This window comes from Misgurnus anguillicaudatus, chromosome 13 (assembly GCF_027580225.2).
Source record: "Misgurnus anguillicaudatus chromosome 13, ASM2758022v2, whole genome shotgun sequence".
NCBI lineage: Eukaryota > Metazoa > Chordata > Actinopteri > Cypriniformes > Cobitidae > Misgurnus > Misgurnus anguillicaudatus.
Genome location: NC_073349.2, coordinates 25713538 through 25728797, shown reverse-complemented (window position 1 = coordinate 25728797; position 15260 = coordinate 25713538). Strand labels below are relative to the sequence as shown.

At 36.1% G+C, this 15260-nt stretch overlaps 1 protein-coding gene across 2 annotated transcripts in view; it reads left to right on the top strand.

Annotated features, from left to right (window-relative positions):
- Positions 1–1081: 1081 nt before the first annotated feature.
- Positions 1082–15260, top strand: part of cpne9 (copine family member IX) — a 57656-nt gene continuing 43477 nt past the window's right edge. For both annotated transcript variants that reach the window (XM_055188371.2, XM_055188369.2), the window contains exons 1-2: positions 1082–1414; positions 7839–7879. In XM_055188371.2, the coding sequence (XP_055044346.2) occupies positions 1317–1414; positions 7839–7879 (139 nt within the window). In that variant the 5' untranslated portion in view covers positions 1082–1316. The remainder of the gene's footprint in view (positions 1415–7838; positions 7880–15260) is intronic.

Below are 15260 nucleotides of genomic sequence, written 5' to 3'. Positions count from 1 at the left end.
TCTCCTGGCTAAAAGCAATCGTGTCTCGGCAATGCTGCCAATCACCAGCAGTTAGGGAAACTACCCAGAAAATATAGCAGTGTCATCCCGCAGGGCGTCAGTCTTTTATTAAAATTAACGTTGGCATTCTGGTCACTGAAAGATGTCTGGAAGAAAGTCAAACTGGAGTAGACTGAAGGGGCGTGGCCAAAAACTGCTTCAATGACTTTGAACATGTTTCATAGAGTTTTATTACCATGTCTCGGAATCAAACCCACAATCTTGCTGTTGCGAGCGGCATTCCTGCTGAAAAAAACCAGCATACCAGCAAGACCAGGATATGTTGTGTTTTGGTGCTGGTTTGTTAGTGAACAGCAGCTAAACCAGCACCAGCTAAACCAGCATTAGCACCTGTTCATACCCGCAAGACCAGCATATGTTGTGTTTTGGTGCTGGTATGCTGGTGACCACTAGCCAAACCAGCATAGACAAGCATAATTCCCATGCTGGTCCATGCTGGTTTGATGCTGTTTTTTCAGCAGGGATACTGTTCAAGAATACCATGATACTTCCATAGTAGTTTGTTAAAGTTAGCAGCAACTTACAAAACATTTTTGATGGGAATACCACAGTACTTGGATGTTTACCATGGTTATGAATGATAACTAATTGTATGATGTGTGCCCTGTTAGGAAAACAGTGGAAACCATCACACACATTTTTATGGATTTAATGTGGGTCACTGCAAGTTTGGGTTGTGTTGGTTGGATGCTATCTGGTCCAGTAGATCACCATTAAATCCTACTGGAACAGAATATACTACATAAAGAAATTCTGTAATGGTTTAATAACAGATTCTTAGTGGTATCTGTAAATCATTACAATTTCTGTAGTTTATGTGTTTCAAGCCCAAAATGATGTTAGATCACATGCCATATTTACTTTATAAAATCTAAAGTGGGCATTTTAAAAAACTGGATCTGAAACGTTAGCCCACATCAAAAGATTAAACGTCCCCAAAGGTTTGCGATCCATATCTGACACCACATCTCATACATATTGGATGGCTTCTGTAATATTAAAAATTGATGTTTTCAATTTAAGTTTTCAAAGCGGAGGGCGGGAGTCAGTCAGACTGTACCTGCCGATCACGCGCGCATCCTTCTCGGCAGCGCGCGCTCACTTCTCCAGGTGCGCGAGGGGGTCAGACTCCAACGGACCTGATGATGTTCGGGCGCTCCACGTTATAAGAAAATAAACATTTCTGCGACCACAGTTGGGTTGTATTATACTAAAAACCAGTGAGAGGCAGATTTTGGAGCGATTTGAAGACTTATATGAACTCCCGAGGAGCTGCAATGGCATCGATCGGGGAGTTTGATCCGTTGAACAGCACCGTACCTGCGACCAAAATAGAGATCACGGTATCCTGCAGGTAAGAGTGGTTTTATGTAAATGTATGTGGTAAATTATATTCTTTAAATGGATTTAATCGCGTCTGTTTGTTTTGAATCTATATTTTGTCATCGGACAAATAGTTGAGTATTAAAATATGTTGCGTTACATTGTATTGCGTACGCATCTAGGGTTAAGCGCGAGGAACCAGTAAAAAAACCTATACATTTTAAAGGTCTGTTCGCCTGCGAGCTTGAGGAAACTGGAAATAAATATATATAAATACCACAGTACAAAAATTTTGTTTAAGATGTATATTAAAGTACCATGGTACTTGAATGTACTGTAGGAATCCCGTAGTTTTTGTGAGGCATCTATTTGCACTGATCACTTAAAGGCTGTGTGTCAAATTCTAGTGAGCTGCCTACTTGGGCTGCATTTTTGGCTAAGGTGGGTGTGCCACTCTTGCTTGAGGGAAACTGTTATATAAATGCTTTTATGTAAGGGGTATATAAATCATTACTATATTGACATTTGTAGGTTAAAGTATTATCATTTTATTTTGTACGGTTTTTTGTTTAGTATATTTTAGATTATAATGTGTGTTTTTTTTGTATTTATTTAGTTTTTTGTGACCCTGCCTGTGAAATCCAGGGTAAAGTCTCAAAATCTGATTATGATGTGATAAGCAAACAAAGTTTGATTTTACACATTGAGTTCAGTATTTGACATGACATACTACTCAGTCAATATTAAAGAATGTTATATTTTCACAGAATGTTCTTTACATAATGTACTATGAATTTTTTTAGAAAACAGAAATTACAAACAAAAATATAGCTGCAAGCCAAGCCAAAAATGGCACAGAAGGAAGTAAAGTTAAGTTTTGATGAGCAGTTTAAAGAACTAGGAAAACCTTATGATTTCAGATGGAAAAATGCAAAAGTAATCAACAAATATAATCCATGTTCTTGTCCACTGCAATCGTCCCTCTTTTATTGAGAATCATGGAACACTTGGTCTCTGGAAAAAAGTGAGTTCTGCTTGCTGTGGCATATCTTGAGACAAAGCAATATAGCTCTTGCAAAACGGGTATTGTTATTGGTTGCTAGGGAGTGAATTGGCATCAACCAATGATTATACTCCAAGCAATAAAAGACTCATTATTTTTAATGTAAGTTTGCAGAAATATTAAGCAAATAAATAACTATTTTCCTATCTCAAGAAGACCAGTAGGTGGCGCTATGACGAAATGTGCATGACGTCTTAGGTCATGACTATGATTATCATAGCCCATACATCAGCATATCAAATCTGCTAAAAAATCTAATTTGGTTGCGGAGTTATAACCATTTTTTTTGTTTAAAAGATGAATGTAACTTTGCATTGACTTGACTTGTTTTTTGCAATTTACAGCCATTTCGGATGGAAATTTTATTGTGACGCCAATAGAGTTTTTTTATTCAGAAGCTTTGTATTGTTTTTTTCTATCTCGCAGAGATATTCGCGTTTGTTTTTAAGCGCTATTCCGCTGCGCTGGTCTAAGCATGGCGTGTGTGGTTTCGTTGGACTTGGCAACAATTCAGGACTCCCATGAAAATACGTCAACCGTAGCCAGAGTTTTAGGCATGTGAAACATTTGTCTGACCACCAGGTGGCGCTGGGATGAAACTGTGTATGCCCCCTCAGTTCCTGAATGCTATCACAAGTATCAAGTGTCGTGTCAATAGGCATACGTTTGGCGAAGATACAGCCTCAAATCCGTTTTTTAACCCTCTATGTAAAATACGTTGACTCGGTTTACGATTGGTTTACCAAAATTCTTTTGATAACTTTTAGTCTTGAGTGCCTCTAGATGCTACATACCCAATTTTGTGCCAATCAGACAAACGCTCTAGGACGAGTTAGAAAAAGTAAGTTTTACAAATAATAAAAAATGGAGGAACATGTTTTATGCGGAAAATGATGTAATGGGGTGCAATCGAATCGATATGAGCCAAGTATTCAGGAAAAAATTGTTTTGTTTTTTAAAGACTTAGGGGTCAGAAGTTCTAAGCAAAAACAAGTGAAAATTGCACTGTTGGTGGCGCTAGCGGGTTTGAGATAGAGACTCCAAATGCTCTGTAGAAACTTTTTTTGTGACCTCTATCAGCGTGCCAAATTTCATCACTTTCCTACGTACAACTGTTTTAAACGCCTGCCTGACCTCTTCTCTTACTGTGTCCCTCTGCACTGCCCTCTCCTTGTTGGGCAGACACCACTGGCAACAAACAACAGCACAGACTCTTTCCTGAATAATGAATGCGTTGACTGCTGAAGCTGTCTGTGTGTTTGCATAAAGCCTTCACTTCAGACACGGCTTGCCCAGATATCCGAGGGAGGTCTCTTTATACATGAGACACATCTGCGGCCGCCAGGCTTTGCCCGCTGGGCTTTCAGCAGTAATTTGGCTGTGGTGGAAGACGGGACAAGAAAATGTAGCAAAGTAGTAGCTCATGGTACATATTTCATACGTGCCCACCGGGAGTCTAATGCAACACATCAGAATTTATGAGAAATGAAATACAGCAACAGAATATGTGTGCTAGGTTTTTCGGTTATAGTTGTGCAATGGTTTCTGGCTGCTACAGATGTGTATAGTTCCCTGTGTGTTAATGTACCAGGACCGGGTGCAAAGATGTATTCATTATAGTTAGAATAACTAAATACCTAATTGAAATTTTCTGTATGGTCAAACAGAGTAGAGTACAGAGTAGTTAAAAACTCTATTAAAACTTTAATCTGTTAAATGCTGGCGTGCAGGCATTCAAAGCAGATACCACTTTGATAGCAACTTAGTAAAAGGGTGTCTTTGCCTCAGTGCATTATGCTTGGCAAATTGTGGAAGCTGTTCGCAGGGGAAACCGATTCATCAAGGTTGTTTGTCACTGTCAACACAGATTGCACCAGATGTCGTGGTGTCACTTGATAAGAGAGAGGGTCCAGTGAGAAATCCGAATGGGAGAATGTGCGGAAGACCTGGAGATCCCAGGCGGGAGTCAGTTCTGGTTACCGGGAAAACTTGTAAATTCATCCCTCAGATTGCGCCCTGTTTTGAGAAGCAAACATTTTCCCTGCCTGTTTATTAAATGTATGACTCAATCTTGAAAAAACACTTTACTGTAATGTCAGTCTGAGAATTGTCCTTTGTTTTAAAGATAAAGAACAGGCTGCAGCTGCTGTATGTAGGTCTTCGGTGTTGTTTTGGTTTGAATTATGCATCAGATGATCTTCATAACCTGATTTTGGAGATTTGTCACGTTCCTTGGTAATTTTATTATAACATGTGGCTGATGTCGGGCTAATGTCATGGGTGTAGATGAAATGATTCATCTATACTGATATTTGCATAAATACTAAGATGAAAGGAACATCACGAATGCATGCACAATCCTCCACAATACACTATTAAAAATAAAAGTGCTTCGCGATGACACAAAAGAACGATTTTTGAGTGAATGGCTCCATTTAAAGGGAACATATCATGAAAATGTGACTTTTTCCATGTTTAAGTGATATTATTGGGTCCCCAGTGCTTCTATCAACCTAGAAAATGTGAAAAAGAACAAGCCAGTAACTTAGTTTTGGTAAACCATTCTCTGGAACCATGTGAAAAAATAGGTAATTGAAATTTGGCTCCCCTTGTGATGTGATAAGGGGATAATTTTATAAAAATACCGCCTCTTAATCTGCACTATCCAACCACTGCACTGCCATTTAGTGCAGAGATCAGATCATTTACATTTAAAATGACACACCCAAAAATGGCACATTTTTGCTCACACCTACAAAGTGGCAATTTTAACATGTTATAATAAATTATCTGTATGATATTTTGAGCTTAAACATCACATATGTACTTTGGGGACGCCAAAGATTTATTTACATTTTAAAAAAGTCTTGTGAAACATCCAAAGAACTTTTCTGTTTCACGATTATAAAAGAAATGGTACCCAAAAATAAATTGTTCTACTATGGCTTTGCTGTGCCGTGAGATTTCCTTTCAAGCAGCTTTATTTTTAAAAGTGTATGTGTTATTCCTTAAAACATGCTAATGTTATTCTGATCAAGGTTATCCCCTTTAGCTTAACCACCGAAGCCACGCGTTATTATGTCAAGGGATCCCCCTCGATACGCTGCACATGAACACACTCCCCACGGAGATGCCAGAGCTTCAGGACCCGTTTATTCGGGTCGAAAACGTCACAGCTGGCGTCACACCAGATGTCAGGCAATACCTCCTGTTGCTCAGAGCTGCATCCTGCAGACTGGAGATGGAATCGATTCTCTGCTCAGCCGGATGGATTAATGTGCTCTCTGCTGTACTTTTCTAGCCTTTCTATTTATCCCACCGATACAATTTTTTCCGCGAGAGAATATCTATGGGTCCCTTTTGCTGGTCATCCATCATTGCCCGTCTTGAAGCTGCCTGGTTTTATTTAAATGCACCGTCAGAGTGTAATAACAGACTGATGGATGGCAAAACGAATGTTAAATGGTTTTGCAGTGAGAGCGATGAAGTTATGAATTATTGCTTTTTGTCAACAACAGCTGTGTTTCAAGTTGAAGTGGATAGAGGGGAGGGGATTAAGTAAAAAGTTTGTGACATCAACCGAAAAGTTGTTTAGGAGGTAGAGAGAAAGCTATTACACTTTGGTAAATAGATAATAATAAAAAATGTTTTGAGGACAACCACTATTAGACCAGGCATAAACAAAGTAAAGAGGGTCAGTATAACCACTTGCATGAATGTGCGAATGTGTGGTACCTGCAGACTGGGTAATACTAAAACAAAATCATGCAATATTTCGCTGTTTTTCAATCTTATGATATTATTCTGTATGTTTTTTAGGTAACACTTTACAATAAGGTTATATTTGTTAAAGTGCTATAATTGGGACCCCATTGCTTCTATCAACCTAGAAAACATGAAAAAGATCAACCCAGTAACTTTGTTTTGGTTAGCCATTCTTTGCAAGCATTTGAAAAATTATATATATCTAAAATTACTGAGGTTGAATTTTATCATATGACAAACCTTTTTTACATGTGATTTAAAAGACAGCTTTGAATCAATTAAAACCCCCAAATATTTGTACTCTGACACAATCTGTAACTTTTCCCCTGACACAAAAACATCAGGCTCAACACTAAAATTATTCTTAGACTTGGTGAAAAACATTGCTACTGTTTTTGATGTATTCAATTGCAGGCAAGACTGTTTCAACCAATCTGTAATATTAACCATAGAATTGGTGATTTTCTCAGCTACCTGAGAGATACTGCTACCATGAACATACACTACAGTGTCATCAGCATACATCTGCACAAAAACATCTGGACAGACAGATGGTAGGTCATCTATATAGAGTGAGAACAACAAAGGTCCTAAAATTGATCCTTGAGGAACACTGCTAGATAGACTGAGAGCCTCCGATATAAATGATTTGACTCTGACTTGTTGGGAACGATCAGTGAGGTAAGACTCAATCCATTTAATAGTATCTGAAGAAAATTAAAACGGCACAATTTTGTCAGCAAGACTTTATGATTAACAGTGTCGAAAGCCTTCTTGAGATCCAGGAACACTGCTCCAACCACCCCACCTCGATCTAACAATGATCTGATATTTTCAGTAAAGAAGCAAGTAGCAGTTTCGGTGGTATTTAGATGGTTAATAATTTGTTTTGCTATTAGTTTCTCTGCAATCTTAGATACAGTAGGCAGTATACTGATGGGTCTAAAGTTTAACATGGAATGAGGGTCTCCACCTTTGAAAATGGGAACAACAACAGCTGATTTCCAGATACTTGGAAACATATTTTGTGAAATTGATAAATTGATAATTTTGGTAATGGGACGTGTGACTGTTGTACTAAGCTCCTTAAGCATTACTGTATCCATGCCAAAAATATCTTTACAACTAGACAGTCTAAGTGATTTAATGGTCTGTAATACCTCAGATTCTGTAATGTTTTTTAAACTAAAAACTGCTTGACTTGTGTCTATTGAAGGAGCATATATATGTGTTCTTAGGTGTAAAACAGCTTGCTATATTAGCCACATAATCAATAAAGTAGTGATTGAATGCCTCTGCTACAACCGCAATATTGTTTGTTAGTTGTTTATTTATTTTAATTTCTAAAATGTTATTTTCTTTTGGGCGATCTCCTGTCATTTTTCTTAAGAAAGAAATCTGGGTCACTTTTGATTTCCTGTTGGCTTTAAATGTTCATGACCTTCATTATTGATGTTTGGCTGAACTTGCTCATCAATGAGTCTGTTTGTTTAGATTAAAGCTGCTTCTGTTTCTCCATACATGGACAGCCGGTATACTTCTGCTGAGACATTTGTTGGTTTATTATTGCAGCAATTATTTTGTTCCTTCTGTGTTACTGAGCACTTCTATTTTTATCTTTCTCCAGGAATTTGTTGGATGTTGATACATTTTCAAGGTCTGCGCCAGGTAAGTCCTGATCTGTTGTTTTGTGGTTGTATGGTGTTTGCTGCCTGTTGTAAGGCTTGACAAGTCTACAGTAATAAATCCCTATATCAGAAATCATTTCTATCTATTCTATAGTATACTATATACATGAAAATTGGTATGTAAAATGAGAAGCATGTCCGAAACCTCAGTATGCATATAGTAGTAGGCAGGAGATACCCGGATGTTGCTTCCGCTGAGATTTAAAATAACCCAGCTTTTTGGGTTATTTTGGGTTTAATTACAACCCTGCAGGCTGGCTCGTCCCTTTTGAAAATTACTCAGCATTTTAAGAGTGCATTCCAAAAAGTGAAAAATAATAAAGTACTAATTAAGTTAAATTAAATTATATCTACAGTTGATTTATAACACCAGAGTAAGCAAATTATTATAGTATTTAATATTATTTTAGTGGTTGATATTATGTCATAGGTTGGTCGTGTATAAGGGGTCACTCGACAATCAAAACATAGCAGATGTAGTATGCATACTTCACCCACACAAACTGTATAGAAATATATGGTGCTATAGTACTAAATTGGTAGTTTGGTATATCATAACACTATTCGTCAGTATGTATTGTGCAAACTTTTCAAAGTATGCAAAATTTCTGTCAAGTATTCTACAAGTATGCAGAATGCAATATAACATACTGCACTGGGTAGTGTGTGCATCCCATAATGCAATGCCCTTGACTTGGCTAACTGTGTAACAGGAGGTCATGTGACTATAGCATACTGCTATCTGATATGTTTTTCATTGTAAATTACGTTGTTTTAGATACTACTTGTACAAAATGCACAGTATGTAGTGAGCAGTAAGCTAGGGTTTTATATTGAACATGGCCATTGCTCTGTGCTATAAAAATCATTATATTCAACATTCAAGGTTTTGCATTTACATATCATTCAGAGCTCTGTGATTCTCTTGATAGAATAATGAGCAGATCATAATTCTGAGAGAGTTTTATTTGCTATTCTTAAGGGTAATAAAATGGTCTTCTTGCATGATAATATGAATATTTGCAGTTTTAATACTGCATTATTCAGATAGGTCAAACGCTGAACAGAAGCACAAAACATTTTCTCTCCCCAACAGATGTCACACACATAACTATGTATGTTTTTTTAAATGAATTTGTTGTTGCCTTGAAAATGAGTCCAAGGTTTTGAATGAGATATTTAGTATGTTAAGTCATTCCATAGTGTTGTACTCTTTTCTTTCTCTCTCTTTAGTCTTAAAGTATCAAAAGAAAAGTTAAAAAGAGAAGAAAAACCTCTGATTTAAACCGGTCTATTTAAAGCTGCCTTAGTCAAATTATAAGAGTTATTAATCCTTTACCCTAAAGCTCACAGCAATCAAACGCTTGACTGACATCTGGGTTGCCATAATTTACGCTGAGATTTATTCAAAATCAGTTCCTAGCAAAGGTCGTACCTGAATAGGTGTCTCTGCTCTTCCCGAAACGCTTTTTGTGCTCCGATGATTGCTCCATGTAATTTATGGGAAATCGCTAAACATTATCTGGCCCAGTTTAGTTACTGCAGATTTCTGAAGACTTGAGAATAATGAATTTGGTCAGTCTCATCTCGCCCCGTGCCAGAAGATTGTGCATGTGTATTGCTTGACTTCGAATAACATTTGCATCACAAAAACTAGTAATACTAGGTTTTGGCTCATTTTGAATACATTTTTATCACTTAAATTGAGGCTTATTCTTATGAAAATATGTGGATGCTCATAACTTACTGCTGATAATGCAATACTGAACTTGCTCATTATTCTCACATTATTTAATTGATTTGTGGATAGATCTGTTAATATGTTTAATACAAAAAAATCAATTACATTTTAGATTAAGAGCAAAGGATTATAGAAATTACATAATCTTACTTACATTTGGTTTTAAAATTTAATTAAAATGTCTATGGTAGTTGTTTTCTAAAATGCTTTATGTATTCTGAGGAAATGTTATTTTTTTACCCGTACTTTCTGTTCTGCACTTTTATGGATTGACATTTTCTGTTTTAAGATAATTGTTTGATCTTTTCGACTTATTATTTTTTGTTTAAGCAGTTAATGCTCGTCAGTTTTGCATTAAACAGCTACTTACAGTACTGCAGATAAAAGTCTTAAGCCACCATGGCACCATGAGATTTGTTTATGACTATATATTATTATATTATTATAGGTAATTTGGATGGAGTGGGCTATTGAAAACAAAATAAAATTATAAGCCTAAGTGTCAAGTATTTAGTGTGATCTCTTCTTACACTTGAGCAATAGCAGGAAGCTGCAGGCTCTCTTAAAACTAATTAAAATAAAACCTTATTTCTAATTCTCCTTAAAAGTATTCAAAATGTGTTTACTGCCAAGAGAGGTCAACACTAAATACTGACTTTTGGCAGAAGCCATGTTGTTCTGGAAAAAGTTTATTTTGTGTACAAATTTACGGAATTTTCTGTTGGTTTCCTTGTAAAGAGAGTGTAAAATAATGATGTTTATTACAACAGCAAAGTGGTGGCCTAAGACTTTTGCACAGTACTATATATACATTTAAATTTATGTATTGGCAGATGCTTTTGGGTGATTCTCGCAAAATTAGACTTATGAGGTGTCATGAAACATTTTGATAAAAAAAGTAAATGCAAAGTAAGAGTATCAAAATAAGAAGCATCAGTTACAAACATCTCTTCACACACTATTTTGCACATGATTTCAAATGACATCATACAAACCAATTCTGTTGTTTTTCCCACATTTAAGGGGAAAATGTTCATTACCGCAACGTGTCCATGACTGAATTTGGGTTCTTTGACATGGAAATATTTATAATTAAAAAATCTAAAAATAAAAAGCTTCAGTGCATGTTATACTAGAAACATTTACAGTAAAGAAACGTGGTATTTGGTAGGGCTGGGTATTGTTAGGAATTTCACAATTCGATTAAATTTCGATTCTTGAGGCTTCGATTCAATTCGATATTTATTCGTTTGCTTCGATATCGATTCAATAATAAGTAAATAGCAATTAAGTACCTTAGTATATTTTTAAATAAAGTGTGTAGTATTACTAATGTTTGATCACGTTGATGATGAAGGCTTGAAAGAAGTGCTGCTGTTTGCCATCTTTGATCATTCTGTTTTGATAAAGCGCGTCTTGTACAACGCTGAACGCTCTCACTAGAGTGTTGCCCACAGCGCCGCCACTTGCCGGGGGGGGGGGGGGGCTGAATCGATTCATAGGATTTGATTAATCGATATTGAATTGAGAAACAAATAATTGCAATGCATTGATGAATCGATATTTTTACCCAGCCCTAGTATTTGGTGATCATTGGTAAATAATAATGAATATAAATGTGTCCAAGACAAATTTTCTCATCCTCCACTAGGGTTGTGCCGATAGACGATATCATCGTCCATCGTGATGGTTGACTGACATCACGATGGAGAGTCACCATCGTGATGCCACGCCCCCTCCCCACTCCGCTGCGAGTCGACATACACTTACTCTCTTCTATATAGACTATAGTTAACCTAATATCTTTGCGTGAATTGCTCTATAAATTAAATAGAAAATATAACTAATGCATATATGCTATTTTAAATACTGTAGTCTATGCCTGAGACGTGACGTGTGTTAGTCTGTGAAAATATCCTGTCAGGCATTTGATCTTGACTAGGGATGGGCACGGATATTCGAATATTTGAATGGCAATAATAATTCGAATTTAAAAAATGCTATTCGAATGTTTGTTTGTTTTTAATGTGCCACCAAAGGGTAACAACTTATTTGATGCTTTTTCACTTCATCTATACTGTCTTTTACAGACTTAAATGTAAAATATACATGAACATTAATTTGTATTTATTTCTGATTGTTTGGCAATGCAGATTGCAGACGAATTTAAGTTTTTCCTTTTATCTCCGGGTTTGTCCGCGCCGCGCCGTATTTGGCCACTGGCTCAGTGAGGGCTCACGTGTTATTAAGCTACCCAGTCTCACAAAGTTTCGTGATATAGTCACGTATTTTTTTAATTCTTTTTTCGTGCTATTATCACGAAATTTCGTGTTTTTTCGTAGTCGTATAACGAATTCCTGTTTTCGTGTGATTATCACGTATTGGTTACTCGACTGTTTTTTTCCTATTTTTAAACCATTGTCGCTTCGGTTTAGGGTTAGATTTGGTGCTTGCATTAGAATGTCACTTAATATATTGATCTATACTATTTTTCCTGATTTATTTTTTTATATGTCGCCTGGCGTTAGGGTTAGAGTTGGGTTTGGTTAGGGATGTCATTTTATGTAAATCTAACCCTAAACCGAAGCGACAATGGTAAGAAAATAGGACAAAACAGTCGAGTAACCAATACGTGATAATCACACGAAAACAGGAATTCGTTATACGACTACGAAAAAACACGAAATTTCGTGATAATAGCACAAAAAAAGAATCAAAAAAATACGTGACTATATAACGAAATTTCGTGAGACTGTATTAAACGTGGTTCTCCGCCGCCCGAATCAACACATCATGAGAGATTTGTAAGCTTTCTGTTATAAAGTCTACTTTATTTTGTTAATAAGGAGACAGACACGGAGAACGAAATGAAACGGAGAACATTTATTATATGCGGTGCTCTTTTGAAAATGAACCGGATAACTGCACATGGCAGTTTAAAGCAAAGCATTATTGTATCTAGTCAGAAGAACGGGCTTTCACCGAAGCAGGTAGGATAAATACGTTTTTCTTTATTCACAAATACATGTCAAACTAAACTGAGAAGATATATAAATGGCGACTGAGCAGTCGGTTATGTAGATGTGTTTTTTCATTTGCTCCGGGCTTGGTGTTTTGAGTCTGTTTAAATGATGATAGCCTACTTTGTCAAGTCCTCAAACTTTAAACTTCGCAAGTCCTCAAACTTCGCTTAGATTTGGGGTTAGTGTATAATATTTGGTATAATATAATGTATGTAAGATCAAACAGTAATGAATTAATACTAACGACCGACTTGAAACTAAGGATTTGACTAGACTTCGCTCCGCATTAAGTTTTAACGCATTTTTTTCTGTAGGATATTTTTTAAGAAGAATTTAAAATATATATAAATAAAATATATTTTTTACAATGTTTTCAACTTAAAAATACATACATATATATATATATATATATATATATATATACATACAGAATATAAGTTTAGCTTGTTGTGGATATTTCCTAATTAAGCCTTCTGTGAAATTATGACAAAATGAAAAATACAAAACACGCATGTCTTAATTAACATAATTTAAATAAACGAATATTCGTTCTTTAAGAGCTTAAATATTCGAAAAATTAAATATTAAAAGTAATAGTAAATTACTGGTAATAGTAAGTTACTGGAAAATGCCCATCCCTAATCTTGACATTGCTAGAATCTTGTCTTTTTACATGTTGTACATTTATCTTAAAATAATTAATTTTGTACAAGAAAACAGCCCATATTAATCATTTATTAGTAGCCTATTGTAGTGTCTCGGGAGATCGTGCTCATTGTTACATTGAGGCTATACTGCACTGAAGCGGCAGATTAGGATATAAACCCAGAATTCAGCGAACGTCAAGAACAAGAAAACGGGAACAACACTCCGACCGAAACGCGGGATTTACATACACAGACCATGTTTAAATTTCGATGTGTCTGGCCCTGTTCACTTTGTCTAGTTTTAATAAGCTGCGGATTGAAGTGCTGGCTGCTCCCCGCGGTGCTGAAGACCCGCTCTCTGACGGAGTACTGGTGGCACATATGCAGATATTTACGTGCAAAATTTGGAAAGCGCGGAGTCGTCGTTGGGTTAGTAAAATAACGAAATTATAGCTTTTAAATAGAAAAAAATATTTATGTAAAGAGATTAAAAAGTGCTTAAAAGTGCACAACTCTTCTTCAGTGGATTAAAGCTACTTTTTCCCCTTATGTGCAACCTATAGTAGTTGGGATAGTAAAATAACAAAATAATAGATTTTAAGTACAGAATAGTATTTATGTAAAATATATATTAAAATAAAAAGTGCACAAGTCTTCTTAAGTGGAAGTAATAAAGTAAAATAACGAATAATAATTATATAATAACGAATAATAACGAAAAATTAAAATACCCCCCTCCCACCTAACGATATCATCGTCCATCGCGATGGTTTACGTAACCATCGTCAACTGCCAATTTATGGGGACATCGCCCAACCCTATCCTCCACAACAATTTTCAATCATTGTTTAAGGAACTAACATTAAAAAAAAAAATGTTGGAAGGGACATAATTGACTGTGACACTCAAGATGGCTAACAGGTAAGCACTTCTTATTTTTCTCTCCAGATAAAAGTTGAAATTTTGTTTGATAGTACCTAGACAACGGTTTAGTTCTCATTACCGAAACATGAGTTTGTAAATGCATATATTTTATGCAACGGTAATGATCATTTTTGATAATCTAAAAAAATTTAAATAATTCCATAGGAAATATTTTCAAATCCTCTAAAAATTATGGTTATAGTAAGTTCAGACCTTAATCTTATATGTGCAAAAAAATTGGCTTCAAGGGCTTTTTAAAAATTCTGATGCTGGACACCTTTTAAGTCTGGATTTCGTGAGAATCACCCTTTTATCCAAAGTGACTTACAGTGCATTCAAGCTGAACATTTATATCAGTATGTGTGTACCCAAGGACTGAACCCATGACCTTTATGGTGCTAATGCAGTGCTACCATTTGAGATAGAGGAACATATGCAATATATAAGCTTTAAAAAGTCACTGTGATCAATTTCTACATAAATGAAGAGTTCTTGGCACAAAGCACAAAACTATTGGCTACAAATATAACAGTATCGTTAGTTCTTTTCAGCGATTTCTGCACCGATCTTCAACCCTGAGGCGCAGGGTTGACACTAAAGTGTTTTGAATGACTCTCATCTGCAGTCTTTTCAATGAGATGGCTCTCTCGCAAATCTTTTTAAAAGCCTGAGGTCTGTGAAGAGAGAAAACATTTGAGAGCAAAGGTTCAATGTCCAAGTTTTAGTATTCCTCAAGAGCTTTCTGGAGCAGAATGAAATCTGCTCGAACTACCACCTCCAGAGCTGCAGTCCATTTGTTAGCCAGTGCTTTTCCTGTTTGGACTTCTCTTAAGTGATTGAAATCGATGAGCCAGATCTCGCACCTGCTGCTCCACACTTAAACTTAAATAGGCAACTGATACGCAATTGGTCACACCCTTTTAAAGTTAGGTTAGCTAGGTGCTTCTACAAACCATTTCTTAATTTAGATGATTAAATGTAGCTGTCATTTAAGCATCTTTATTAGATTTATTTGCACAGGATGTT